The sequence below is a fragment of the Quercus robur genome, chromosome 11 (genome assembly GCF_932294415.1).
Source record: "Quercus robur chromosome 11, dhQueRobu3.1, whole genome shotgun sequence".
Classification (NCBI taxonomy): Eukaryota; Viridiplantae; Streptophyta; class Magnoliopsida; order Fagales; family Fagaceae; genus Quercus; species Quercus robur.
The window spans coordinates 5,874,458-5,900,960 of record NC_065544.1 but is presented as its reverse complement, the minus strand read 5'-3'; the positions used below and the strand labels follow the sequence as shown (position 1 = coordinate 5,900,960).

Genomic DNA, 26,503 nt, shown 5'->3' with positions numbered 1-26,503 from the left:
TTGTGAAAATTGTTGCTCAAGGACTGATCGATTAACACAAAACACACACTTTGTATAGCATATTTTGGCATGGGTGATAAGTCAGCATTTACCATTTATTAAATAATCTAATTCACTATACTTTAACCAAATTAATGTCCAAATTATAACATGTAAATGTCAGGAAATACTACTTTAATTTGGGTTGTCATTATCTGAAAATGCCAAGAAGATACACATAATACATATTTGTTGTCATTTGACTATAATTATATATAAAAACATAATTAATATTCAGATTTTATAAAATAAGGCGTGCCGTAGTGCTTCAATCAACATGCTTTGTTGTCTTCATCTTTCTTTTTTTCTCCCACCAATCTGTGATGTCTTATTTGTTAGTAAAAAATGGCTATGAGAAGACTGACTATAACAAATTAATAATTTAAAAATGAATTAAACTCCATCTTAACAATTTTGTCAAGTAATTAAAGTCATTATCTCATATCTTATATATGTCTTGGTCCTAAAGAAGATTCATGGCCAAACTTTTTTAATTATGTGAAAAATTAATAGTCTTTTTTAATTATGTGAAAAATTATCTCCACCCTCTCTCCCAAACTCCCCTCCCCCTTTTCTTTTTTCCATTAAAGAAAGATATCTATTTGGTGTCCATTTAATGAATGTTGTTTCTTCAACTAGAATAAGGGTGATGAAAATTTTGGATATATTCACTCTAGCTAAATACATCTTAATACTGAAGGTTTATAATTGTAAATGAAAAAGAAATCCAACGATTGAAAAAGAGAAAAAAACTCTTTACTCTGACCAAATTTTTAGGAAGTGAACAGCTTTCATCTAAAACAAAGCCGAAAACCTGAGGGATATATAATACTCTCGGAGAATCTAGCCTTTTGCCCCTATTTGGCAAAAAATTTGGCCATATGCCTCTGTTTGCAAACTATATAGGTGTGTGCCCCTGTTTCAAAACTCGATTACCTTAAAATCGAGTTATGTCCGATCAAACTAAAAAAAAAAAAAAAAAAAAAGGCCTAGAACTCAATTTTATGGAGATCGAGTTCCAAAACGCCACTATAGGGCTCCCTCAACTTGCCATGGGACAATCACATTAGAAAATTTTTTTGCAGGAAAACGCCGTTATAGGGTTTTACAACGTCACTATAGGATTTAAAAACGCCACTATAGTGCTCCATGAACCTGGCATGGGGTAATCACACTTATTAAAAAAAATTTGTAGAAAAACGCCGCTATAGGGCTTAAAAACGCCAATATAGGGCTCCCTGAATCTTGTGTGGGGTGATTACATTATAAATTTTTTTGCATGGAACTCGATTTCCAGGAACTCGAGTTCCACGCATTTTTTTTTTTTTTTTTTTTTAAGTTTGATCGGGCATAACTCGATTTTCTACAAATTGAGTATTTAATTGAAACTCGATTTTAAGGTAATCGAGTATCGAAACAGGGACACGCCCCTATATAGTTCAGAAACAAGGGCATATTGCTAAATTTTTTTTAAAAAAGGGGGTAAAATGCCAGAATCTCCTAATACTCTCAATAAAAGGAATATTGCCCTAGCTATATTGAAGGAATTTAAAGTTTTAGAACCAATGTAGTGGGTGCCTATAGGTCGTTTGGTAAGGTTGTAAAGAGAATTTAGGCTACAAATTAAAGGTTTGTAAGTTTTGACTAATTTTTTTTGGTAAGAAGTTTTGACTATCATAACTTATAGGAATGGTCTCTTTGCCACCAAACAACTAAGATTCTTCCAACATCACAACATGTTTTCCCATGCAAATGAGAATCGATGGACGAGGACACCTAATATAGTGACTTTTTCAACTAGGGCGGTTTCAAGAATTCTCTTTTGAATGATCATTAAGAAATCTAAATTATAATAATTGAAGATAAAAAAAAACTTTATATATTGACGAAAAAAAAAAAACAAACACTCATATACATAAAGCTTTACACTTTCCTTACATATTTTAAAATTATTGCATATATGATAATCTCATTATTAATACAGCAAGCTATATCGATCTCTTTCAAATTTTAGTTCAATAAAAATTTTCGTGGGCTTTTATTTTTGTTTGAAATGGCATAATATATTGCTAAATGGACCAAAGTTTAATTTTGTTGTGCCTAAAAAAATTTAGGGTGGTCACAATTTTTTTTAATTAAAGGTAGACAAATCATAAAATTTTTAAAATTTATATAAAATTTAGATTTATTTTTTAGGTCTAGGTGGTCTTGTGACCACCCCCCTTGGATAGCTCGTCCAACTGGTGCCTTGAGTTGTTTGGCATGTATTGTAGGTGGTTCTCATCGTGGATCGTCTGATATCTCTATTCACTCACCCTAGGTGGTTCTCTTCGGCGAAAGTGTACTCATGGGAACCTTGGTTTTCAGGCACAAGATTTCTACCCACCAACCGAAATTCCCATGTTGAGGGTACAAATCCTGCGAATCTCCATGTCTTCAACTTCAAGCTTTCCATCACACCCTACAAAGGAAAATGGTGAAAAGTCATGGGAGGTGGTTAGCTCGTGACGTCCCAAATATAAACACCAGGCCCTTTCCATAATGAGGCATGAGTTAAAAACCCTAATAACTCTACTGTCATTTGAGTTCATTTGGAGTTTTTTGCGAGTTCTTAAGTATTAAAGAAGTTTAGTTCAGTACCATACTGGTGCCTTCCGACAATACATTTCCTTCTCCCAAAACCATTGTTTGGACAATTGACTCATTGATTTTTCTTGCATCATCAATAATTATTTCTTCTATAATGAATTTCCTTGAGGTTGTATTCGTTTCAAAGGGTTTTTACAACGTCATCAATTCCTAGTGTGCTTTTGACTACTTTAATTGTCTATATTATTTTTGGATTGTGGTGATGTTACTCAGATAATTCATTACTTAAAAAAATATGGGATCTAAATTAGAGTTTCATAAAATAACTCATTCATTAAGTATACATTGAATTCCACAATTCCACAATAGCGTTTGCAGGTAACTTTTTACTCTATTTCAACATTAGTTCTTTTTTTTTTTGTTCTTTACTATTTTTAACTATATTTCAACAATGGGTATAACCTTTTTTTTAATCTTATTTTGTCACACATAAAATGTATGTGGACAAACAAAAACACGTGCTCAATTGCCACATATTACACCGGGCCTTCTGGCCTGGTGGTACCTGGTCTCCTTGTGACTTAACAGCTCAGGGGTTCAATCCCCTGCATAAACACTTACCCAGCAAAAAAAAAAAAAAAAAAAAAAACCATATATTACGTACGTATATTGCACTATGGCGCTGCAGCAGCTAGCGTCAGTGCTAGTAGTATTCTTCTTCTTAAAATTAAATAAATTTCTTTAAATAAATTTCTTTCCTACTTTTGGCAAGAAATACTATGATTGTGGGTTTCAATTAATTCAACTAGTAAAATATTTGATAGTTGAATAAGTGACTTGGGGTTCAATCCTTGCCTTCACTAAAAATCAATTAGTGTTTTAGTTTGATGATTTCATAAGTTGAAAATCTTTAAAAAAAATACTATGATTACAATATTTTTATAACAACTTCATAATAAATTTTTTTTTTTGAGAGTTTCAGCCTATCGCGTCCATTCCTAATAATAGCTCTTTATCATTAAATAAGATGTTAGCAATTCTTATTTGGACTCACCATTAACATTTTTTTTTTAGTAAATAGTAATACTTATTAGAACACACATGAAAATAATAATAGTGTTTTAAACCGAATTTAAACCGAACTTATTACCACTAATATTATTTATAGCTAACTATTTGTTATCTAAATTCTATTTAATTTTCAATCATATTTTAGTCAAAAAAAAAAAAAATTGTACATGAGGAAACGGATGCAAAATTACCTTTACGCACAGTGCACGACGGCGCAGGCTTTACTGAATTATGACATTTACTACGAACTGACTACTAAGCTGGTAGATAATTGTAATATAATTTTAATATTATCACATTAGCAACTTGCAGAATAAATAAGAGTTTATTACTGAACAAGTGAATTTCTAGGAGGGTGTTATAGGGCTTTGGCAGACTCTGAACAGGTGAATAAATAATAGTGTCCCTTTCTTCTTAGGGTAGTTCTGATGCCACATCCTCTTCCACAACTTTTTGCACAACTTTCACATGTGGCAAGCCACCTCATCTCCTTGGGCCCACCAACATACCACAATACTTAACTTTAAGGGATAATTACACATTGCCCACCTATAGTTTACCCCTAATTCTAAGTGCCTACATGTGGTTCAAATTTTGACACTTTGCCCACCTGTGATTATCACTGTTTATGTGCCGTGTGCCCACCACTCCCTCACCATTACTCTAACATAGGAAATAGGTGAAAGTCACTCCCATCCAGATCAAAACACTCACTTTTCCAAAAACCACTCAGTCACTCTCATCCGGCTTGCTCACCAAAAATCACTTAGTGTCACTCTCAAAAATCACTCAAAATCACTCACTCACTCACTCCCATCGTTCATGCAAACCGAACTGAGGAAGACAGCTTCTCCGTTCAATTGTGGCAGGAAGACTCACTCATGGGTATCGCGTTTCGCTTCACTTGACTGGGATTTGAAAGCTTGAGGTCGTGCATGCAAACCGATTTGAGGAAGATCAAGATTATTGCCTCTGTTTTGTTCAGCTGTTGCAGGTAGATTAGGATTTTGCGTTTTAATCTTTGAAATCTAGGGTTCTAAATTGGGTCTTAAAATGCCGGTGGTGGGTTTTAAAATGCCGGTGGTGGGTTTTGAAATGCCAGTGGGTTTTAAAAATGCCGGTGGTGGGTTTTAAAATTGGGTATTCTTTCTTCCAAATTCTTTCTTCCAAATTCGGTTCTTGCTTAACCATGGAACTGGTTAAGCAAAAGCCCATTTTGTTTTTTTACAAAGTCGGAGAAATTTCCTGTTGAAACCCAATTTTTTTTTTACAGTTGCTCCTCATTTTTTTATGTTGTAGGCTTTGATGACTGTTCTATTTAGTATTACCCACCTCTCCCTCACCCGATCATGCTCATGATTGTTTTGTTGTAGGCTTTCTCTCTGCCGTGATTTGTATTGTTTAATTGTTTTTGTGGAATGTTACCAAATTGAAATCAGTTTGATCATTGGTTACTGCTTCTGTCAGTTTGAAATCAGTTTGATTTACTGCTTTTGTCACCAAATTGATCATTGGTTTTGATTTTCAGATTAATTAGAATGTTACTGGTTGAGTCTGTTTTGGACAGCATGTTATAGTTAGTGTCTAATGGACCAGTGAACTAATTATGAATTTGACCAGTGAACTAATGGACCAGTGAACTAAAAACCCTCCATTCCCTTTAAAAGTTGAACAATGCTCATGATTTTATTGAAATAATTATTCAGTCAATTATGAATTTGATAAATAAAATAGTAGAGATAAAAAGCATTCAAACAATTATGAATATATCTGCATTTTCTTATTACTTTAAAATAAAGGTCTATGGCCCATCAACTTTTTTAACAATGTGGTTGTAGCATGAGTAGTTGTTACTAAATTTAGATGAGTTGATTCTTGCCACTTGTAACAGATTTGTTGGTCTATAAGCTTGTAACAAATTTTTGCTATATCTTCATCAACTGGCAATGGCTCTACAACTAGTGGTTTCTACCGTGCCGGAGATGGTCATTTATGTACCGTTGAGAATTGTGCCCTAAGAACAAGTCGAAAAGCTGGTAACTATGGAAGAAGATTCGTTGGTTGTAGTCAATTTAATGTAAGTAACAATTACATTGTTGTATTTGAATTTAATTGAATTGAATTATTAGTTGTGATTAATTGTGAACTGTGAAATTAATTGTTATAATTGTAATACTCAGGTTGGTCCCAAATGTGGCTTCTTTCAGTGGGTGGATAACGAAACTTGTAAGAGTGACCGTGAAAGGATAAGTATGCTTGAGAATGAATTGTAGCTTGCAAATCAGAGAGAAACTACAACCAAGGAAATGGAAGAAAGATGTAATCGGAGGGAAAGAGAAACTCATGAGCTTTAGGTAGAAATTAGAGAGAAACTTAAGAGAGTTAGAGAGAGTGAGAGATTGTACAAGATGACACTAGTTTTGTCATTGTTATTTTTCATTTTTGTAATGTTGTTGTTGTGTTTTGCCTCAGTGAACAATAATGTAAGAGTGAGGAACCTTAATCTGCCATGATGCTTGGTGGGATGTTGAAATGTTGAAATGTTATTGGGTAATTGAAATGGAAAGTGTTGTTTTTGTGCAAATATTCTTTAGTATAATTTTTTTTTACTTCATCCTGTGATTGATATATATTGGCACAAAGTGTTATGTGGAAATGTTAATAACATAATAACTTGAATGGAACATGTTGGTTCAATATATACACCTGTGTCAATGCACACCTGCCTATAAATGGAACATGTTTTACACATACACATGATTTGTTGTGTGAATACATACACTTGTGTAAATCCACCAAAAGAACAAGACAAGAAAAACACAGTCCACCAAAAGCACAAGACAAGCACAACACATCAAAATACTTTATCCTGTTTCAATGCACATTAACATTAATAAAAGTGAAGAGTCATTGAGCACATTCTGTGACTTTACAAAATAAAAGTGAAAACATTAACATCCTGTGACTTTACAAAATAAAAGTGAAGACATTAACAAAATATTTTATGTCACATGCATACAAAATTGCCAACATTGTTTTTGGCACATCCTGTGACTTTACACATCTTCCAATTAAAACCCAACTATTAGTCCACTAGTGCTCAGACATACACATTTCCAACCAAAATTGCCAATATTGTTTTTGACACTTGACATATACATTAAACGAGTGAACTATAACAAAAAAGTGGTTGAAACTTTAACATCTTCCAAGTTGTCATTTACTACTTTAGGTGCCCTTGCCAGCTGTATTCTTGCCCTTTCCACCAACTGGTTGAAATTTTCTGCCTTTAAACCCCCTAGCAGCAGCACCACCACTTCCTTGACTAGTGCTCACAGATGCACTTGGCTGTATAACCAAAATCCAACAGTTAGCAAGATGATCCAACAATAGCAAGTAAGAGGAAAAAAAAATAAACAAAATAGAACAAGACAGAGGTGCCTGAGATGGTAAAGAATCCCATGTCTCTCTAGGGGTATGGAAGCTCAGTTGTGAGGATGAAGAGAACCAGTTGGCCCTAGATCTAGTTGGAGGTTGAGTTGCAGCCTTAGATCTATTGTTTGGTGCAGGTTGAGATGTAGTTTGACCAAAAGCTTTGTATGCAGGCTGAGATCTAGTACTTGGTGGCTGAGATGCAGTTTGAGGTCTTGCAGTCTGCTTTGTTTTTGTAGATTTACTGCCTTGTGCCTACAAAGAGGGTAGTACAAGTTACATACACACGAAATACTTGAGGAAATGAATATAGTTCAAAGCATGGAAATACTTATAGCTGCTGATTTAGCAAGTCTATCTCTTCTCTGCCATGGAGTTTCACCAGTAATGCCTGCCTTGCACCCTCTTGCATTATGTCCTTCTTTCTTGCACTTCCCATACTTGATTGTCTTGTTCATCCTAGAAACTCTATAAGGGTTCCTTAGCTCTTCAGGATCTCTTTTTCTTTGCTTTGGTGGTCTGCCAGGTGGTTTATACACATGAGAAGCAATAGGAGCAGGTTGGTTAGTCTTAACCCACTCAGACTGGTCAGGCATTGGCTGTATTATCTCTTTGTAAGTTTCAGCAAATGTCTCTTTTAAGTAACAAGGATGCACATAGTCCTCCACTTTCTCCAGGTTCTTAACAATAGCAGAGATCCCATGTTTACAGGGAAGTCTTGTCAAATCCCAAATCCTACAGCTGCATGCTTTCTTAGCCAAGTCAACCACATGTCTCTCACGACCATTATCAACCTCATACATGAAGCTGCCTGCTGGAGTAGCACTGAAAGGTATAGATTCATGTTTTAACTTCTCTAATTTGTCTTAAATATTAGGACAAACTTTTCCAGTGTATTTTGCTATACCTCTCATCTTTTTGTATTGTTTGGTCATGAGCCTAACTCTAATCCACTCCAACATTGCTAAAATTGGCTTATCCCTAGCTTCTAAGATCATGGCATTAAAAGACTCACTCAAGTTATTAGCTAAACAATCACATAAAGCTCTACTACTAAAGTGAGACTTAGACCATTGTGCAGGGTTGATGTCAGCAAGATACTCCCATGCCTTAACATCAAAATCCTTCATTTCCTGCATTCTTCTCTCAAACTCCTTGATTGTTGTGGCTCCAGCACATCTCCACAGTGCATCCTTCAACTCCAAGCTCTTATGATCCACTTTGAAATTATTATAGATATGCTTCACACAATATCTATGCTCACAAGTTGGGAACAACATCTCAATTGTAGGTATAAGGCCCTAATTCATATACAAAACAGATCAAGTAAATATATTAGTTAAACATGTTGAAATGAACTGAAGTATGTATTATTGAACTTTAAATATGTGGGTTAAATATGTTAGTACAATTGTAGGTCATACCTTTTGTCTATTACTGATGAAGACCAGATTAAGTTGCTCTGGATCCCCAATGTCATCTGAAAACTGCTGCAGAAACCATACCCATGGATCTTTGTTTTCTTGCTCGACAACAGCAAATGCAACTGGGAAAATATTATCATTTGCATCTCTAGCTATGGCAGAAAGTATTTGCCCCCCAAATCTCCCTTTCAAGTGGCACCCATCTAAACCAATGATTGGTCTACAACCTCCCAAAAACCCAAGTTTTTGTGCATTATACCTAATATACATTCTCTTAAATTTGGGCTATGCATTTTCATCTTCCATTTCAGTTTGCATAATAACCCTACTTCCTTTATCATTCAATGTTATCATCTCTGCATAATCCCTAAGTTTCCCATATTGCAGCCGTTCATCCCCAGTAATCAAGTCAGTAGCTTTCCTTTTTGCCCTATACACTTGACTGTAACTTATGCCAATTTCAAGTGCTTGCTTCACATGATGTTGAACACCAGCCACTTTCCAATTGGGGTTTTTGTCAAACTCCTGCATAAACTTCTTTGCAACATAACTTGAAGTCACTTGGCTGTGTTTGAAGGATTTAGGGCAAGTGCACTCTGGATTGAATGTTTTTATTTGGAATGTCAACTCTCCAGGTAGTTGAGATGCATAACACTTCCATCCACATTCATTGATACAATAAATTGATATCTTCTTCTTCTCATTCAGCTCGAACTTGATATCTACTGGCTTCTTTATCGCATATTCCCTCAATGCCTCCCTAAATACTTTAGAGTTTGGAAACTTCATTCCTTTCCTTAACTCTGGTTTTCTCATGTCAGTTTGGACATTAAACTCAGGTTCTTTTGCAGCTGGTGCTGGCTGATCATCATCAGACCCTACTAGACTTTCCATGTCATCTTCAAAAGGTGGGTCAATCCATTCACACTCTTCAAGAGGTGGGTCATTGTCAGCTGCAGTAGTCCTATGTGGGGCTGCATACACATGTACATCCTCATGGGTAGATGGCCCATCATCTCCTTCAGAGGGCCTATGTGGGGCTGCATGTGTAGATGACCCATCATCTACATTTCCAAAGACATCATCATCAAAATCTGGCCCCTCAAACCCTTCCTCTAACCAATCAATATCTTGTCCACCACCTCCTTCAGCATCCACATTACCTCCCTCACCCACCTCATGCACATCATCATCACTCTCACCCACCTCATGCCCATCATCATCATTTGCTACTTCCTCATTACTAAATGGTTGTTCAACTGCAAGTGGCTCCTCACCACCCTTAACATATAGTGTTATCTTATTTGTAGGCCATGCAGCATGAATCTCACACATATAAACAACATCATCATCTCCATTTATAAGCCTTAACCCTTGCTCCAAATTACCTTCAGGAATAAGATAATGATATCTACTTGTACTAAGTGCCCCCACATCACAACAAATATCTTGTATTTCAAAATAACTAAGTCTATCTGGGTCAACATTATCAACAAAAGAAGTACTACCTTCTAAATATACCAAATCTGGGTTCCACACAAACTGCCCACCATGATGAATCTCAAAATTGAATGCCAAGTCAGCCATCTGCATATAAAACACAACAGAATAAATGAAGATGATAAAACTTATAAATGAAGATGATCAAAGCCTTAAAGCATACATATAAAAATGAGGCATCTAGTTCTATTGTTAATAAAGACTCAATACCTATATGGATAAGAGTAGTAATAAGAGCAGCACCATTAGTTCACTGGTCCAAGACCTAGAACCAGTCTTGAGCAAACAAGGTCCATTATTATCACAAACTTATTTCAAAACAGAATTGAGCAAACAAGAGAACTTAGAATGCAGTTGGACATATTTTTAAAATGCATATATAACCATCCAGCTTATATCATAATTGACTGAATAATTATTTCAATAAAATCATGAGCATTATTAAACTTTTAAAGGGAATGGAGGGTTTTTAGTTCACTGGTCCATTAGTTCACTGGTCAAATTCATAATTAGTTCACTGGTCCATTAGACATTAACTATATCATGCTGTCCAAAACAGACTCAACCAGTAACATTCTAATTAATCTGAAAATCAGAACCAATGATCAATTTGGTGACAGAAGCAGTAAATCAAATTGATTTCAAACTGACAGAAGCAGTAACCAATGATCAAATTGATTTCAATTTGGTAACATTCCACAAAAACAATTAAACAATACAAATCACGGCAGAGAGATGATTTTAGCAAAAGCAGTAACCAATGATCAAACTGATTTCAATTTGGTAACATTCCACAAAAACAATTAAACAATACAATCACGGCAGAGAGAAAGCCTACAACAGAACAATCATGAGCATGATCGGGTGAGGGAGAGGTGGGTAATACTAAACAGAACAGTCATCAAAGCCTACAACATAAAAAAAATGAGGAGCAACTGTAAAAAAAAAAATTGGGTTTCAACTGGAAATTTCTCCGACTCTGTAAAAAAAAAAAAAGGGTTTTTGCTTAACCAGTTCCATGGTTAAGCAAGAACCGAATTTGGAAGAAAGAATTTGGAAGAACGAATACCCAATTTTAAAACCCACCACCGGCATTTTAAGACCCAATTTAGAACCCTAGATTCCAAAGATTAAAACTCAAAATCCTAATCTACTTGCAACGGCTGAACAGAGCAGAGGCAATAATCTTGATCTTCCACAAATCGGTTTGCATGCATGACCTCAAGCTTTCAAATCCCAGTCAAGTGAAGTGAAGTGCGATACCCATGAGTGAGTCTTCCTGCCACAGCTGAACGGAGAAGCTGTCTTCCTCGGTTTGGTTTGCATGAACGATGGGAGTGAGTGAGTGAGTGATTTTGAGTGATTCTTGGGAGTGACACTGAGCGATTTTTGGTGAGCAAGCCGGATGAGAGTGACTGAATGGGAGTGACTTTTCACCTATTTCCTATGTTAGAGTAACGGTGAGGGGGGAGTGAGTGGGTGAGTGATTTTGAGTGATTTTTGGGAGTGACATTGAGTGATTTTTGGTGAGCAAGTTGGATGAGAGTGACTGAATGGTTTTTGGAAAAGTGAGTGTTTTGATTTGGATGGGAGTGACTTTTCACCTATTTCCTATGTTAGAGTAATGGTGAGGGAGAGGTGGGCACACGACACATAAACGGTGATAATCACAGGTGGGCAAAGTGTCAAAATTTGAACCACAGGTAGGCACTTAGAATTAGGGGTAAACCACAGGTGGGCAATGTGTAATTATCCCTAACTTTAATTATTTCAAATTTTCAATTAATAAATACCACTGTAACTATCTTTGCTTCTTCTTCCTCCCAAAGCCCATATGTGAAAAAGCTTCAGCCCCAAAAGAGGTCCTCTTTGGTCTAGCTTTCCTAGCTCCTGCTATTTTGATAATAAGATCCCAGCATCCTCCAATATTCTGGTGATTAAACTAAATTCATTTGTTGGGTCTGTCATGGTTTTTCTTTGTTTCAAAAGCTTCCTTGAACCTGCAAGTCCAAGATTGGGCAGTTAGTATAACTTCAGTGGGGTTAGAGGTTTTGCCATTCAAATTTACTATAAATTTATAAAATCTCTAAAATAGTTAAGGGGAAAAAACAATACCTGAGATTCGTTATCAACTTTCTTCATTTGATTCATACCAACCTTTTGATAGTGATGACCCTACAAAATAAAATGAAGCATAATATATATTATAATAAATACACTCAAATTTGCAACGTAAATTTCACTAAAAATTTAAAAGTAGCTAACTGAAAAAATGCATACTTGAGATACATTATCAAGCATACCAAATCCCATGGTAGAATTTGTATTATGCACATTTCCAACCTTGGCAGAATCCTACAAAAGCACAAAGTACAAAAGTTAACAATAGTAATAACAATGATTAATTATCCAAAAAAACATAAGTAAATAATATAATTATAGCCTAACCTTCTCACAAATTTCCTCAAGAATTGAAGTCTCAACTTGGTTAACTACATTCCCTTCGTTAATTATACTCTTCATTTTCTTTTTCTTTTCCTTTTCCTTTTTTTTCTTCACAGCTTGTTCAACCTTTGACATCTTCCTTTTAAATGATGGTCGCCCCTTTTGACAAACAACCACTGGATCAAGGATTTTTCTAGCTACTTTTGATATTACAAGACCATTGTCACATGAGGTGGAATCATTCTGAATATCTATAGAAATAGGCTTATTGCTACCACAAGCATTTCCCCCTTCCTTGAGCTCCCCTTTCATTTCACATATTTGTGTCATCACATTCTTATATGCATTTTCAGAATCCGCTGCCAAATTAGCAACCTCGTAAAAGGCATTACACATCTTTTCATAGCGACATGCTTCAGGTTTCAAAGACCAATTGTCATAACTTATTCGAACTTTAGTGTGCCTCCTTTTGACATTTTTATTCCATCTGTTTAAGATGTACTTGTCTGGTATTCGATAAATCTTCCTATGAATAAACACCAATATTTGATGCCTGCATACTATCCCCTTGAACTCAAACAGCCTGCATTTGCAGTTAACTTCACTGTTACCCTCATTAAAATACACATGAAAAATTACGCTCCGCTGACCTTCTCCACGTGATATATCTTCACGTACTTCATACTCTAAAAAGTTGTCATGTTCCCTGCATGAAGACAAACTGCAACAAATACTTCCAACTATCTCATTTTGGAAATCTGTAAATTTTTTCAAAGTGTAAGCACTCTGAAATTGTTTCTCCATATCATAAATAGTTATACAGGAAATGCGTGAATTGAAAGAATTAAAATCTTCAACAGTTTCATTATGCACCTTTGCTGCCAAAGCATTCTCATATTGTTCAACAAATTGTTTTAAAGTAGTTTTCTTATTAATGTATTTATCAAAGAAAGCATTCATGCTTTCACTTCGCTGCGTTGTTGACATTCCTGCCCAAAACATATCTTTCACAAAGGCAGGCACCCAACGATGCCGCTCATCATACAACCCAAGTAACCATTCATTGCTTTCAAGTTGATATTTCTTAATGAATCTGCCCCAACTTTCTTCAAATTCTTCTTTTGTCAATGAATCATGAACAACATTTTTCATACAGAATTTTATTGATTCATAGTCTTTGAACCCTTTAAATTTGTCAGGCAACTTATTCATGATATGCCACAAGCACCATCGATGTCGTGCATTAGGGAAAACAATCTCTATCGCTTTTTTCATGGCTTTGTCTTGATCCGTAATAATTGCATTGGGAGGACATTCAGACATGCATGCAAGCCAAGATTTAAATAGCCATATAAATAAATTTGTATCTTCTCTTAAGATCAATCCACATCCTAGCAATGTTGATTGCCCATGATGGTTCACCCCAACAAATGGAGCAAATGGCATTTCATATTTGTTAACCATATATGTAGTGTCAAATGTAACTACGTCACCAAACTCTTTGAATGCTGCCCTACTCCTTGCATTAGCCCAAAATACATTTTTCAACCGACCATCATCATCAAAATCCATTGCGTAGAAGAATTTAGAATTGTCAGCTTGCATTTTCAAAAAGTAATGGTGCATTGCACTAGCATCTCCTTCCCTAAGATGTGAACGTCTGACTTTTTCCATGTGATTTTTACAACTCTCTCCATTCAAATTGTACATGTGTAACGATGATTGATTTTATATATTGATCACTAGATTAAATTAGTTTACTATTTGCTGAAATTTCGCTCAAGCGAGTGTCTAGCGAGGCTTGAGAAAATTCTTGAGGACAACAAAGTTGTGGAAACTTCAAATTATCATATTTCACTCAATTAAAATCCAAATTTGGTTTAATTTGTATCCATTTTGAAGTCTCAAAATACTTTCCAATAAAACAAGTTTCATTCGTAAATTTTTTATAGCGTAAAATATATGAATAAAAACTGATTAATTCATTATCTTTTGAATAGCTTCTACTCCCAACTCAAACCTAATACAATTCTATTCATACCTAGAATTTATTAAATTACAACCTCCTTACAACAATTTGAATTTGAGACAGAAATTTTACCAACATCTAAAACCTAACAAAGTTGATCCAGATCCTTAACACAGTGCTTTACCCCCTTCAACTTTGGCAGCTAACAAAATAAAAGCCTGCTCTAGTTAGGAAATGTCAACCAAGAATAGTAGCTAGCAGCCAAGAAGAAGGGTAATTCTGATGCCACACCCTCTTCCACAACTTTTTGCACAACTTTCACATGTGGCAAGCCACCTCATCTCCTTGGGCCCACCAACATACCACAGCATCAGAATTACCCAAGCACTTAAAGCTTGAGCGCCAAAACAAATTCCACAGTAAACATTACTCCTTTAGCCTTCTTCTCCCTCCCTCCCAAAACCCATATGTGAAAAAGCTTGAGCGCCAAAACAGATTGCAGCTGCTGGAGTATTGGAACTATGGTGCAAAAATGAAAAACTCACTCCGGAAAACACCATCCTACACCAGAAAATAAAAACCCAACCGTGAAAAACATAACCTCTTCATCGAAAAACCAAAACCCACTGCTCCCCAAATCTGCAAAAACCATCGCTCGTATCAGCTCCATCTATTGTGGAAAAAAAAAAGTTCTCTTCCAAATCTCAGAGTTGATCACCATCTACCATCCAAGGAGGTGATTTTTCATTCCGCTTTTCCTAGTATTTTCTCTAGATTTCTTTGTTACTCTTTGATTCTTTGTTTTCCCCTGTATTATTGCTCTCATTCAATAAAAATTATTGTGCATTTCTATTAGTTCACTATGTACTGTTGTGATATTAGTTTACTTTGTCAATTGTTTGTTCTGTTCTCAACTAAATTGTTGCTGGGAGGTTCCTTGTCTAAGGGTCCTCCACTGCTTTATATACTCTCCTTGTACTCTATTCTGTTTCAATGAAATCTAAATTGAAATATCAACAAAAAAATGCAATTTTGAAGTTGTGAATTTGTTGCCTGTAATAACTGGGTTTTCCATTTTTCTATTGCATTTGGAAATGAGATTTTTTTTTTCTTTTGAAATAATGGCCAGAGGCTATAGACAATAAAAGTAATTCATCACTTGCTTTGCAAAAATAAATGTGAATAACACATTTATATGAAGCACAAAATTTTTGAAAGGATAAATTATAATATTTAGAATTATTAATTTTCTTATGATTAAGTGACTTTATATTTTGATAATGTGTTATGAATTATATTGTATAGGCATGGCAGATGAAATATCAAATGTTTTCTCACATGTGAAATTAAATGAAGATCATATTGAGAATGATATGGTGGAGGGGGATTCAAATGAAGATATCAAGAATGATATGGTGGAGGTGGAGTCGAATGAAGATAATATTGAGAATGAAATAGTGGAGTTGAATGAAATGGTAGAAACAAAAGGTGTGGAAAACAAAGCAGAAGACCCTAAGTTGGGAATGATGTTTGACTCCATTGATGATGCTGTGATATATTATAGAAGATATGCTAAAGAAAAAGGTTTTGCGGTGGCTAAAAGAACTTCTAAAAAGGGGAATGATGGGGTGGTGAGGTATGTGACCATTGCTTGTAGTTATGCTGGAAAGCCAAGGATTAGATTAAATTGCCCTGGAATTAAAAGGACTAGATCTACCAATCTAGTTCAATTGAAACCTCAAACAAAAACAGATTGCAAAGCTCAACTTAGGTTGTCTCTATGCCCAAATGGAAAGTGGATACTTAGATCCATGGTACTTGACCATAATCATGGATTCAGTCCTAGTAAGACCAAATTTTACAAATGCAATAGAATAATAGAACCACATGTGAAAAAAAAAGCTTGAATTACATGTCAAAGCTGGTATTAGAATGAACAAGAGTTTTAATTCATTTGTGGTTGCAGCAGGGGCATATGAGAATTTGTCTTTTCTACAAGTGCATATACCTACAATTAGTTTGGACTACTTGGGCCACAATATGTCTAACACTAGCTAGGATCTAAATTTGAGGTTCTAGGATCTTATTTATTTGATTAAATTATAAATAACATACAATGTAATGACTTTCAAGTTTAGAGTACTCACAACAGCCTCTCCAAAACAACCTTTAGTAAAAAATATAACTAAACCCAACTTGAAACCTCACGCATTAGACTTGATAATTTGTCAAAAATTGTTAACAATGAACAATGCCATCACTAAACATATTGAGACACTGCTCATCGCTACTCAAAAGAAAATTATTTTTTATTCATTTTCTCCCAATTATCTCTCTCTCTTTCTCTCTCTCTAGCTTTGTGGCTTTCCCTTTTCTCTCTCTACCTATAGAATCATAGATCAGCAGGTTTTTGGTGAGCGACAATAGTGGTTAGGCATTGGGTTTTGATGGAGGTATTGGATCTCGGAGCTTAGAGTTGGGACATGGTGGTGGCCTCACATTGGTTCTCTCTTAATTTGATTTTGATTTGGTTTTGATTTTGAAGTGGGTGTTTATGGATCTCTGGTTGGGTTGATTTTGATGTGGGTGTTTATGGATTTCCAGTTGGGTTGATTTTAATTTGGTTTTGATTTGGTTGAAACTAATTGTGTTGTTTTGATTTTGAAGTGGGTGTTTGAATCTCCGGTAGTGGTAGTGGTGATTTGAGATAAAATCTAAAATTGGTGATGATGGGTTAACAAAATATATCTAAGAAGATAAAATAATATTTAAATAGGATAGTGAGAAAGTAAGAGCACTTGCACTAGTCAGTGCAAAATAGAAAACGTTGTCAATTTTGCACATTTTTGTTCAAAAACTACCCACATCAGTTTGTCTATAACACTATTCATATACACAATTGCTATGGTAAATATATACAGTTACTATAGTTTTATATTTTATTTTTTAAATATTTTTTTTCTCTCCTCTACCATCGAATTTTCTCTCTCTTCCACTACTCACTTCCTTGACTCTATTTCATTGTCAAACACATCCTAAATCTAGATCCAAAGTATTTGTTATGTTTAGACTCCTAAGATTAGATTGTTTAACCTATTATATTAACCAAAGAAACTCCTGTCCTAGGAGTTCTCTCTCTCGTTCTATACGAGATTATTCCCTCCCTTGGATGTACTAAGGGCCTGCCTCCATTTTATTTTTATTTTTTCTCTTTGGTTTTTGTTCATCATGGCTGAAGACGTAATAGATAGTTTGGAGAAGATGAAGCTGACGTCGGAGGAAGAAGAAATCATTGCCCTTCCTGATGAGGGGCGTAAGGAAGAAATTGAGAGCTGTGTTTTGAGTTTGATTGGAAAGTTTCTTACTTGCAAGCCTTTTAATTAGAAGGCGGCCCAAGATACTATACAGAGAGCTTGGGGAATGGATGAGGGGCTGCATATTGTTGAAGTAGGGTCAAATTTGTTTCAGTTCAAATTCAAGACAGAGTTTGAGTTGGAGAGGGTGTTGAGGGGTGGCCCATGGACTTTTGACAACCAGGTTCTATTGCTACATAAGTGGCAACTGGGCATGACGGTGAAGAATGTCCGTTTGAGTCGGTTTCCTTATGGGTGCAGATTTGGGATGCTCCATTCGACATGGTTAGTCCCACTATTGCGACAAAGATAGGTAGGCGTATGGGGGTGGTTGAAGTGGTGGAGAAGAGACGTAACAAGGATGGGCATAATTTATTTATGAGAGTTAAAGTGGCCATCCCAATAGCCAAACCGATTCGTCGAGGGGGTTTTCTAGCTGGCTCCGATGGCCAAAGGACGTGGACCACTTTCAAGTATGAGAGATTGCCATTGTTCTGCCATTACTGTGGATTATTAGGCCATGATATCAAGCACTGTGCCACCTATTTTGCACTAATGAAGTCTGGAAAGGATGTGCAACTCCAGTATGGTGAATGGTTGAAAGCTAGTGGGGGAAGACAAAGGGTGGAACGAACCAAGACTAGTGAGGGCGACACAGTGCCGGAGAGAGGTGATGTACAGCCAGAGGGGTTAGGTGCGGCGGCGACTGTAGAAGTTAATCATGCTAACCCTAGTGCAACGGCGATAGGTGAGAAAGGAAAGAGCGTAATCACAGGAAACGCTCGTGATAATGGGGATTATTTGCCGGATTCTACGGGAACAGACGTAACGTATATGGAAGTAACTCCAATTGATAGGACGGACGTTGCAAAGGAGATAATACCGAGACAGGAGGAAGAGCACGTGGGTTTAAATTCAAAAGATGAGAGGAAGGATTCGCAGGTGATGTCTTGTACGGATAAGCACGTGCCAGGCTTAGTGTTTTCTGTAGATGCTGAGTTAAATTGGAAGGGAGTGGAAAATATTGGGCTGAAGGAAGTCAATGAGGAGGTGGGCTTGTGTGCTACACAGCCCAATAAGCAAATAGCAAAGTGTACTAGGCTCAGTAGGATGGAGAGTGGGCCGCATGAATTAAAGCTTTCATCCAACATGCTTAAGTTGGGAAAAAGATCAGTAGAGGATGTGGGCAAAAATGGCCCATTACCATCAATTTTGAAAATAATTTGCCAAGAAACACTGTTTCCGAACAATATAGCAATATACCACTTTTTTAGGTACTCGAGCTTGGTGAGCTCGAGTACCATGTTTTTTTAATCCACTGTCGCCCCATATTCAAGGAGTCCTATAGTGGCGTTTTTAAGCCCTATAGTGACGTTTTCGGGCCCTAGAGCGGCGTTTTTAAGCCCCCATACCAGGTTAAGGGGCCCTATAGTGACGTTTTCGGGCCCTATAGCGGCGTTTTTCTGCAAATTTTTTTGTTAGTCCCCATAACAGGTTCAAGGGGCCCTATAGTGGAGTTTTTAAGCCCTATAGTGACGTTTTTGGGCCCTATAGCGGCGTTTTCCTGCAAAATTTTTTTTATAGTCCCCATAATAGGTTCAAGGGGCCCTATAGTGGCGTTTTTAAGCCCTATAGTGACGTTTTCGGGCCCTATAGCGGCATTTTTTTTTTGAGAAGATGTTTGACTTAAAATGCTTGCCATGCAAGCATTGATGGAATTCTATTTCGATTAGAAATAGGTGAACGTGTTACGTGGTTGACAAGTCCTAGAATCCTACTCCAAATGTAAGTAGGAGTTGTGTTTAATAATTAATACTCGTAAGAATCCTAATTCAAGTCGCGTTAGGAATTCATATTATGCTAGGAAAAGAAGTCTAAGGCGGCAGAAGCTTTTTTGCGTATAAAAAGCATGTGGGTGTGCCGCATATTGAAGTCTTATTCAGAATAAACTTGTGTTTATGTTCCAGGCTGCTTCTATGGCAGATTCCCGCAGCAAGAAATCTGCAGCAGCAGACGATGAAGATATGGATCCAACGGTATAAGTCCATTCTTGTCCTGCAATAGTTAGCATTCTTTTCTTGGATCTTTTCCACAAAGCTCTTGATTATAATCGCAATCTCCTGCTTTTAATCTTCCTCGTTTGTTTTTCCTCCAGCAATACTTCGAAAATAGACTGAAATATCTTGCGGCTCTGAGGGCAGCTGGTGAAGAGCCATATCCTCACAAATTCGATGTTACAATGTCTACCCCTGAATATGTAGAGCAGTATAAAAACATAGGCAATGGGGAGCATCTTGAGGATGTTACTGTAAATTTGGCTGGTATTGAAATCAGGGCTTTTATTTATTCGGTTAATATTTATCATGTCTCTTTTGGTGATTTTTTTTTTTTTAAATTTTCTTTCCAATGCAAAGGGCGTATCATGAGCAAACGTTCATCTTCTTCAAAGCTATTCTTTTATGATTTACATGGTGGTGGTGCAAAAGTCCAAGTTATGGCTGATGCTAGGTATCTTATCACTGTATCTTTTCTTTTCCCTTATTCATATTTGATTTTTCCTTATGATTTTAGTATTGTTATTTCTTTAGGTATGCAATGTCTTTGACAAATTATCTTTCTATTAGTTTTATTTTTATTTTTTTAAATTAAAATTTTTATTTGTAAGTTATTCATGCAACCATGTGGGCCTTGAACCTATGACTTCTACCTCCACTTTACCCCTGTAAGAGGAGGTGCAATTTGAGATGCAGCACATTGGCATCTTTCCATATTAGTAGAAGAGCCTTTGTTTTTGCTTTTGGACTCTTTCTTTGAATGGACACAAATTGCTCTCTCTGTGATCTTCTATAGTGAAATAGATGATTAGTTTGGGAATTTGGATTTTCTTGTTACATAGCATTTCATGTCAAATATCTTATCTTAAAAAGTTAATATTTTGGGGCAGTAATTCATCAATTAGTTGAATGTCAATATTTTGCCCAAGTTCCTTGTAAGAGAAACTTTGTTTTTTAATTTTTATTTTTTTTATTGAAATTATTGCTAATTTCGTGTTTTTGAGGCCTGATTAGTTGTATGTAGAAGGCTTAGGTAGATTGGCAAAAAGAATGATGTAGGTTATTTTACTTTATTGCATCTTTCTGTACCACTACCTAGCTTTCTCAACTGCGCTTAAAAAAAAAAAAAATTATAAAGGACCTATATAAACAAGATGATGAATATGTATGAATGAGACTTTCCACTTGGTACTATTTGGGAAATTTTGGTTCTGATATGAATTAGTTTCACGGACAATCACCCCACCCCACCCCCTGGCTGGGTGTCCCCCCTAAATTGCACCACCTTTAAGTTTTGCTGCACATATACCAAATTTAATGATAAAGAGATTCTTCATTTCCATGATGCAGCAAGTCAGATTTGAATGAGGAAGAATTTTCTAGGTTCCATTCAACTGTGAAGCGTGGTGATATTGTTGGTGTCAAGGGGTTTCCAGGTTTGTGATGTTACTACAATTGGGTAGTTACTAACACCTTTTGACTTTTATATATATATATATATATATATATATTTATAGCTGCTCCTTACTATGTTGACACTATTGAGTTTACAGAAGAAATCACCATCAGTTTAATTACTTAATTTGGTCTCTCTCTCTCTCTCTCATTTGATGTTTGATAATGAATTGAAAATTTTATGGCATAAGGAAAAAATTATGGAGAGTGTAGGTAGAACTTCATAATACAAATTTAATAGAGACCGCTTGAAAATTCCTTTAAATAGGTGCTTCATTTTGGTCTTTTTCCCTATGGTGAATTGTTTTAGTTTTCTATGCTGCATAATTGGTTTATTTTTTTTATTTTTATTTTAATTTATATTTTTTATCAGTATGCCGCATGATTGTTGAAATCTTCTAGAAATGGGTCCAGTCTTGTGATATAGATGTACATTTTTTTTTACTCATAATTACATACAGATTTAGCGGGTCTTGAACTCACAAACACACTCCCAACCTTTCTCTTACAAGGTAATTTAACACATTTTCTTTCAATTCAGGGAAAACTAGAAGGGGGGAGCTAAGTATTTTTCCAAGATCGTTTATAGTCTTATCCCATTGTCTCCATATGATGCCAAGGCAAAAGCCTAAGGCTGGTTCTGTGTCTGAAATTGCCAATTTGAAGGTGAACATGGTTTCTCCCTGAATGATTTAATGCTGGTTACAGTCTCATCCTGACTTCCTTACTTTCTTATTGTTGCAGAAAGAGGAGGCTTGGGTCCCAGGATGTCCCAGGAATCCTGAAACATATATTTTGAAAGACCAGGTATTGATTAATATCCTAAAATTCAACCAAATTCCTGTTGCACTGTTTTAAACTATATTCTTTAGCACACCCAAAATAAAATTCTTATGTACATATGATCTGGTACTGATGAATTGGATTATTTTTTTCTGATGTAGATAAAAGTGAGATGGGTCCATTTATTTTATTTTCTTTCAGTTTGGACTGTGTTTTCACTTCTCCTCTTCTTTTCCTTTTCTGGGGTTTTATTTTATTGTCTTCAATGCTAGGAAACTCGATATCGACAACGCCATTTAGATTTGATGCTGAATACGGAGGTTCGACAAATTTTTAAGACAAGATCTCAGATCATTTCATATATTCGGCACTTTCTTGAGAGTCGTGATTTCTTGGAGGTTAGTTGTTTGTCTTGATTTTTTTATTTATTCAATTCATTCAGGTGGTTTCTACATATGGCACTTCACTTTACTTTCTTTTAATTACCTTCAATGTTCTTTTCACTGTCAGGTTGAAACACCAATGATGAATATGATTGCTGGTGGAGCAGCTGCCCGTCCATTTGTGACCTATCACAATGACCTGAACATGAAGCTATTCATGCGCATTTCGCCTGAGCTCAATCTTAAGAAGCTTGTTGTTGGTGGACTTGACCGTGTTTATGAGATTGGAAAGCAGTTCAGAAATGAGGGCATCGATTTGACGCATAATCCTGAGTTCACCACCTGTGAGTTCTATATGGCTTTTGCTGACTACAATGACTTGATGGAACTCACTGAGACAATGTTGAGTGGTAAGGGTCATTTGGATCATGTTGCAAATAACTGCTTCATTCCACTTGGGTAGTGAAGTTATTTTTATCCTCCAAAATACTTGGATTTTTCCTGACACTGTAATGTGTAACAGGGATGGTAAAGGAGCTTACAGGCGGATATAAAATTAAATATCATGCAAATGGGCTGGATGAGGATCCAATTGAGATTGACTTCACTCCACCTTTCAGGTTTGTCATCTATATAGTATCTCTCACAAATTGTATAACATTAACATGAATATGAAAATATATGAAATTGGTCCTTTTAACTCTGGCAGAAGGATTGACATGATAGAAGAATTAGAGAAGATGGTGAACCTCAATATTCCCAAGGACTTTTCCAGTGATGAGGCCAACAAATATTTGAAAGACGTATGCGCGAAGTATGAGATCAAATGTGCCCCTCCTGAAACTACAGCGCGTTTGTTGGACAAAGTCAGTTCTCTGCTTAGTCCTTTTTAAATTTTTTTATTACTTTATTGAACATAAATTAGGTAGTTACTGGCATTGTGATCCTGTGTTATGTACTAAGTAGATACAATATCTGTTACGAAGGTTCTGAGCTTTATGCTTAAGGAGGTGAATGAGAGTTGAACGGATAGCTCTTGCTGGAATACTGGTTTTTCCTTAGATGGTTTTCTGCTATTTGGAGTAATGATTCAATAAGATTGCTTAAACTGATAAGCTGTAGCAGTTGGATAAAGTAGAAATCGTAGCATTTATCTGTGGGAGAGGTAATTGGAGGTTGGGAACAGTGAAATGCCATTAAAAGAACAATATGATGGGGGCCCCAATATTTTACAATTATTTAAGTAATTCTGCATTAGAAAAAGTGTGTAAAAGTTTTCTGACTTGATCTGATTTTGTTCCTTAAGGTAGACTATTCTTGCTTGCATGCTCAGACAATTTATGAGAATTGGTTATATTTTTTTTTTTTCTGTTACTGCAGCTTGTAGGACACTTCTTGGAAGAGACTTGTACAGATCCTGCTTTCATCATTAACCACCCTGAGTTAATGAGTCCTTTGGCAAAGTGGCATAGAGCGAAGAAAGGCCTTACTGAGCGTTTTGAGTTATTTATTAACAAGCATGAAGTATGCTTTTTCAGGATATCTTGTTTTCTTTTTCTTTCTATGTATCATTCAATTTTCAGCTTTTTAATTCATGATTCTGACTTAATTTTTCTGTAACCGCTCAGCTCTGCAATGCATACACTGAATTGAATGACCCTGTGGTACAACGCCAGCGATTTGCTGAGCAGCTCAAGGTTCACGCATCAGTTTTTAAGTGTGCAGTGGATTTATCCTTAAATAAATTCCTCTGGAACTCTTCTGAATGATATGTGGTCTGCATGCAGGATCGGCAGTCTGGTGATGATGAAGCAATGGCTTTGGATGAAACCTTCTGTGCGGCTCTTGAGGATGGGTTGCCTCCAACAGGCGGTTGGGGATTGGGTATTGATCGCCTAACAATGTTGTTAACTGATTCACAAAACATTAAGGTTCTCTTCTCTCTCTCTCGGGTCTGTGCCTGTTTGCAATTCTCATTTATACATGTATGTTCTCAATGGGCTCTCAACATATGCTATTTGGTAACAGGAGGTTATTCTCTTCCCAGCCATGAAACCTCAAGATGAGCCATCTGCTAAAGGTACTCATTTTCAGTTTGGCCCATGTTATGCTTTTGTCTTTAGTTGATGCTAGTCTTTTCTGTCTCTTTCGTATTGTGCTGATGGCATTTTTGTGTTCTGTCTAAGGAGTATGCAGTTATATCTATATTTATTAAAGTCATACCGAACTAATTGTCGAACTTTCAAATCGTTTTTGTAGAATTTTGGTTTGGTATGAAAGAAACACTGGATTTGCAAAATAAATTTTTATTTTTTAAACTGAGTTTTTAATTATAGGTTGTTTTAACCAAATAATCATGCTTTCTTTCAATATTTAATTATAATGAAATACTTTTTAAGTCTTTTACTTTGAAACCTTGATTGATTAACTAAGGTATCAATTCAAGGCTCTATTTTTTGTCGTCGTCAATAGAAATTCATGAATTCTATATTTCAATGAGGCCTATGTATTCCATGAAATCATACTTTTATTAATTTCAACGTTTATTATGCTTACAGCTTACATATTTATTTAATTTAGTACTGGCTAATCAGATTTTTTTTAAAATTTATTTTATTTTCAATTTAAAAAATATATATAATTAAACAGTGACTATTGGTTTTCACCCAATGACTCAATTATTGAACCAATTAACCATTATACCAATTCATTGGTGGTTTGATGTTTGGTGCAGTTCACTTTTTGTTCCAGTTTTGATAACTATGGTTATGTTGTCCATGTCCCAGAGTATTGTATATTTTGACTGACTTAGTTGGTCCCTTGGTATTCCTTTAGGCAATGCAGGAGCTTAGGAAATTTTCAAAATTCTGAAACCCAGAGCTCTCATCCCAGAAAGTTGGCATGAACCTTTGATTGACTGCGTCGGCGTTGTCTCTTGCTCTCTCAGACTCTCAGTCTCTCCAATTCGGATTTGTTTCGTTTTTTTTTTTTTATTATTGGATTTGTTATTATTATTATTATTATTATTTATTGATTATAATTTTGGGCTCAAATTGGAGAGAAATTATTAGGTCTAGATGGAATACTGATTACTGATACCTAAGCAAGTGTCATCTTCCTAGCGCAAAACAACAATAATAATAATAATAAAAATAAAAATAAAAATAAAAACAAAAGTAGTGTTATAGCTTATAGGTGCTATAGATTTTACTACATGTATTACAAACTGATTTGTCACAAATTAAAAAAATGTAATTTAAAATTCAATTATGAGATAATTTAAACTTACTAATTATATTTATTGTCACATTAGGTGATGCTACACTAGGTGATAGTGTTTTATTGGTTGGAAGAGTCATTTCAGTAGCCCTAGTATATCTAATAATTTGTCTGAATTGGAGGATCAAAGTAAATAACCAAAAGAAAGGACATTTTGTGTGAGCAGTAGGATCAACTACATCAGAGTAGGAGGATTGAGATTCTACATGCTTCAGAGTGAATTTTTTTTTTTTTTTTTTTTTTTTTTTTTTTTTTTTTTGTTGTTGTTGATAGATACAGTAGAATTTATGACGTTTATTCTATGATAATTGCTCTTAATAGCAAAAGATTTTACTAGCTAAGCGGGAACCTACAAAAAAACTTGTGTGCAGTGTGCACTCAGGGGCTCATGATAATACTATTCATTTACAACAAAAAGAAACTTGGAATAAAAATGTGCATTTTTTAAATTTCAAGAAAGCTACGACATAGGCTCATGGCCCATGAAATTTCAAGAAAGCTCCAACATCTCTAATACTCTATGTTATCATTATTATGTACATTTTGTATAGTTATATTAGAACAGATGGCCATCATTGCATTCCATTACATAGTTCTAGTAGTTAATAACTTAATATTAATCGAAATCACATGTTGTGTCGTGTACTGTTGAACCTGATTAAGCTTTTTTTTAAAAAAATACCTGGAGATGAAAATGGTCCGTATCTTCATGCGTGAGGCACGGAAA

The 26,503-nt window shown here is 35.6% G+C and overlaps 2 protein-coding genes across 2 annotated transcripts in view; both read left to right on the top strand.

The window, feature by feature from the left end:
• LOC126707601 (lysine--tRNA ligase, cytoplasmic-like) overlaps positions 1–26,503 on the top strand; it is a 65,964-nt gene that overhangs the window by 10,342 nt on the left and 29,119 nt on the right. The window lies entirely within an intron of this gene.
• Positions 19,711–25,496, top strand: LOC126707600 (lysine--tRNA ligase, cytoplasmic-like). Its single transcript, XM_050407328.1, has 15 exons — positions 19,711–19,858; positions 19,978–20,143; positions 20,237–20,330; positions 21,227–21,312; positions 21,873–21,997; positions 22,076–22,138; positions 22,387–22,512; positions 22,625–22,907; positions 23,021–23,117; positions 23,207–23,363; positions 23,878–24,021; positions 24,126–24,194; positions 24,285–24,428; positions 24,526–24,577; positions 25,333–25,496. Exons 1-15 carry the CDS (start codon positions 19,781–19,783, stop codon positions 25,347–25,349), a joined length of 1,701 nt encoding a protein of 566 aa, XP_050263285.1. The 5' UTR covers positions 19,711–19,780; the 3' UTR covers positions 25,350–25,496.

Bases quoted from the DNA above. Each gene is read 5' to 3' on its own strand.
- LOC126707600 (XM_050407328.1), top strand. From the start codon at position 19,781: ATGTTCCAGGCTGCTTCTATGGCAGATTCCCGCAGCAAGAAATCTGCA. The intron at 22,513-22,624 runs GTTAGTTGTTTG...TTTCACTGTCAG, and splicing joins AGAGTCGTGATTTCTTGGAG to GTTGAAACACCAATGATGAA. The intron at 24,195-24,284 runs GTTCACGCATCA...GTCTGCATGCAG, and splicing joins GATTTGCTGAGCAGCTCAAG to GATCGGCAGTCTGGTGATGA.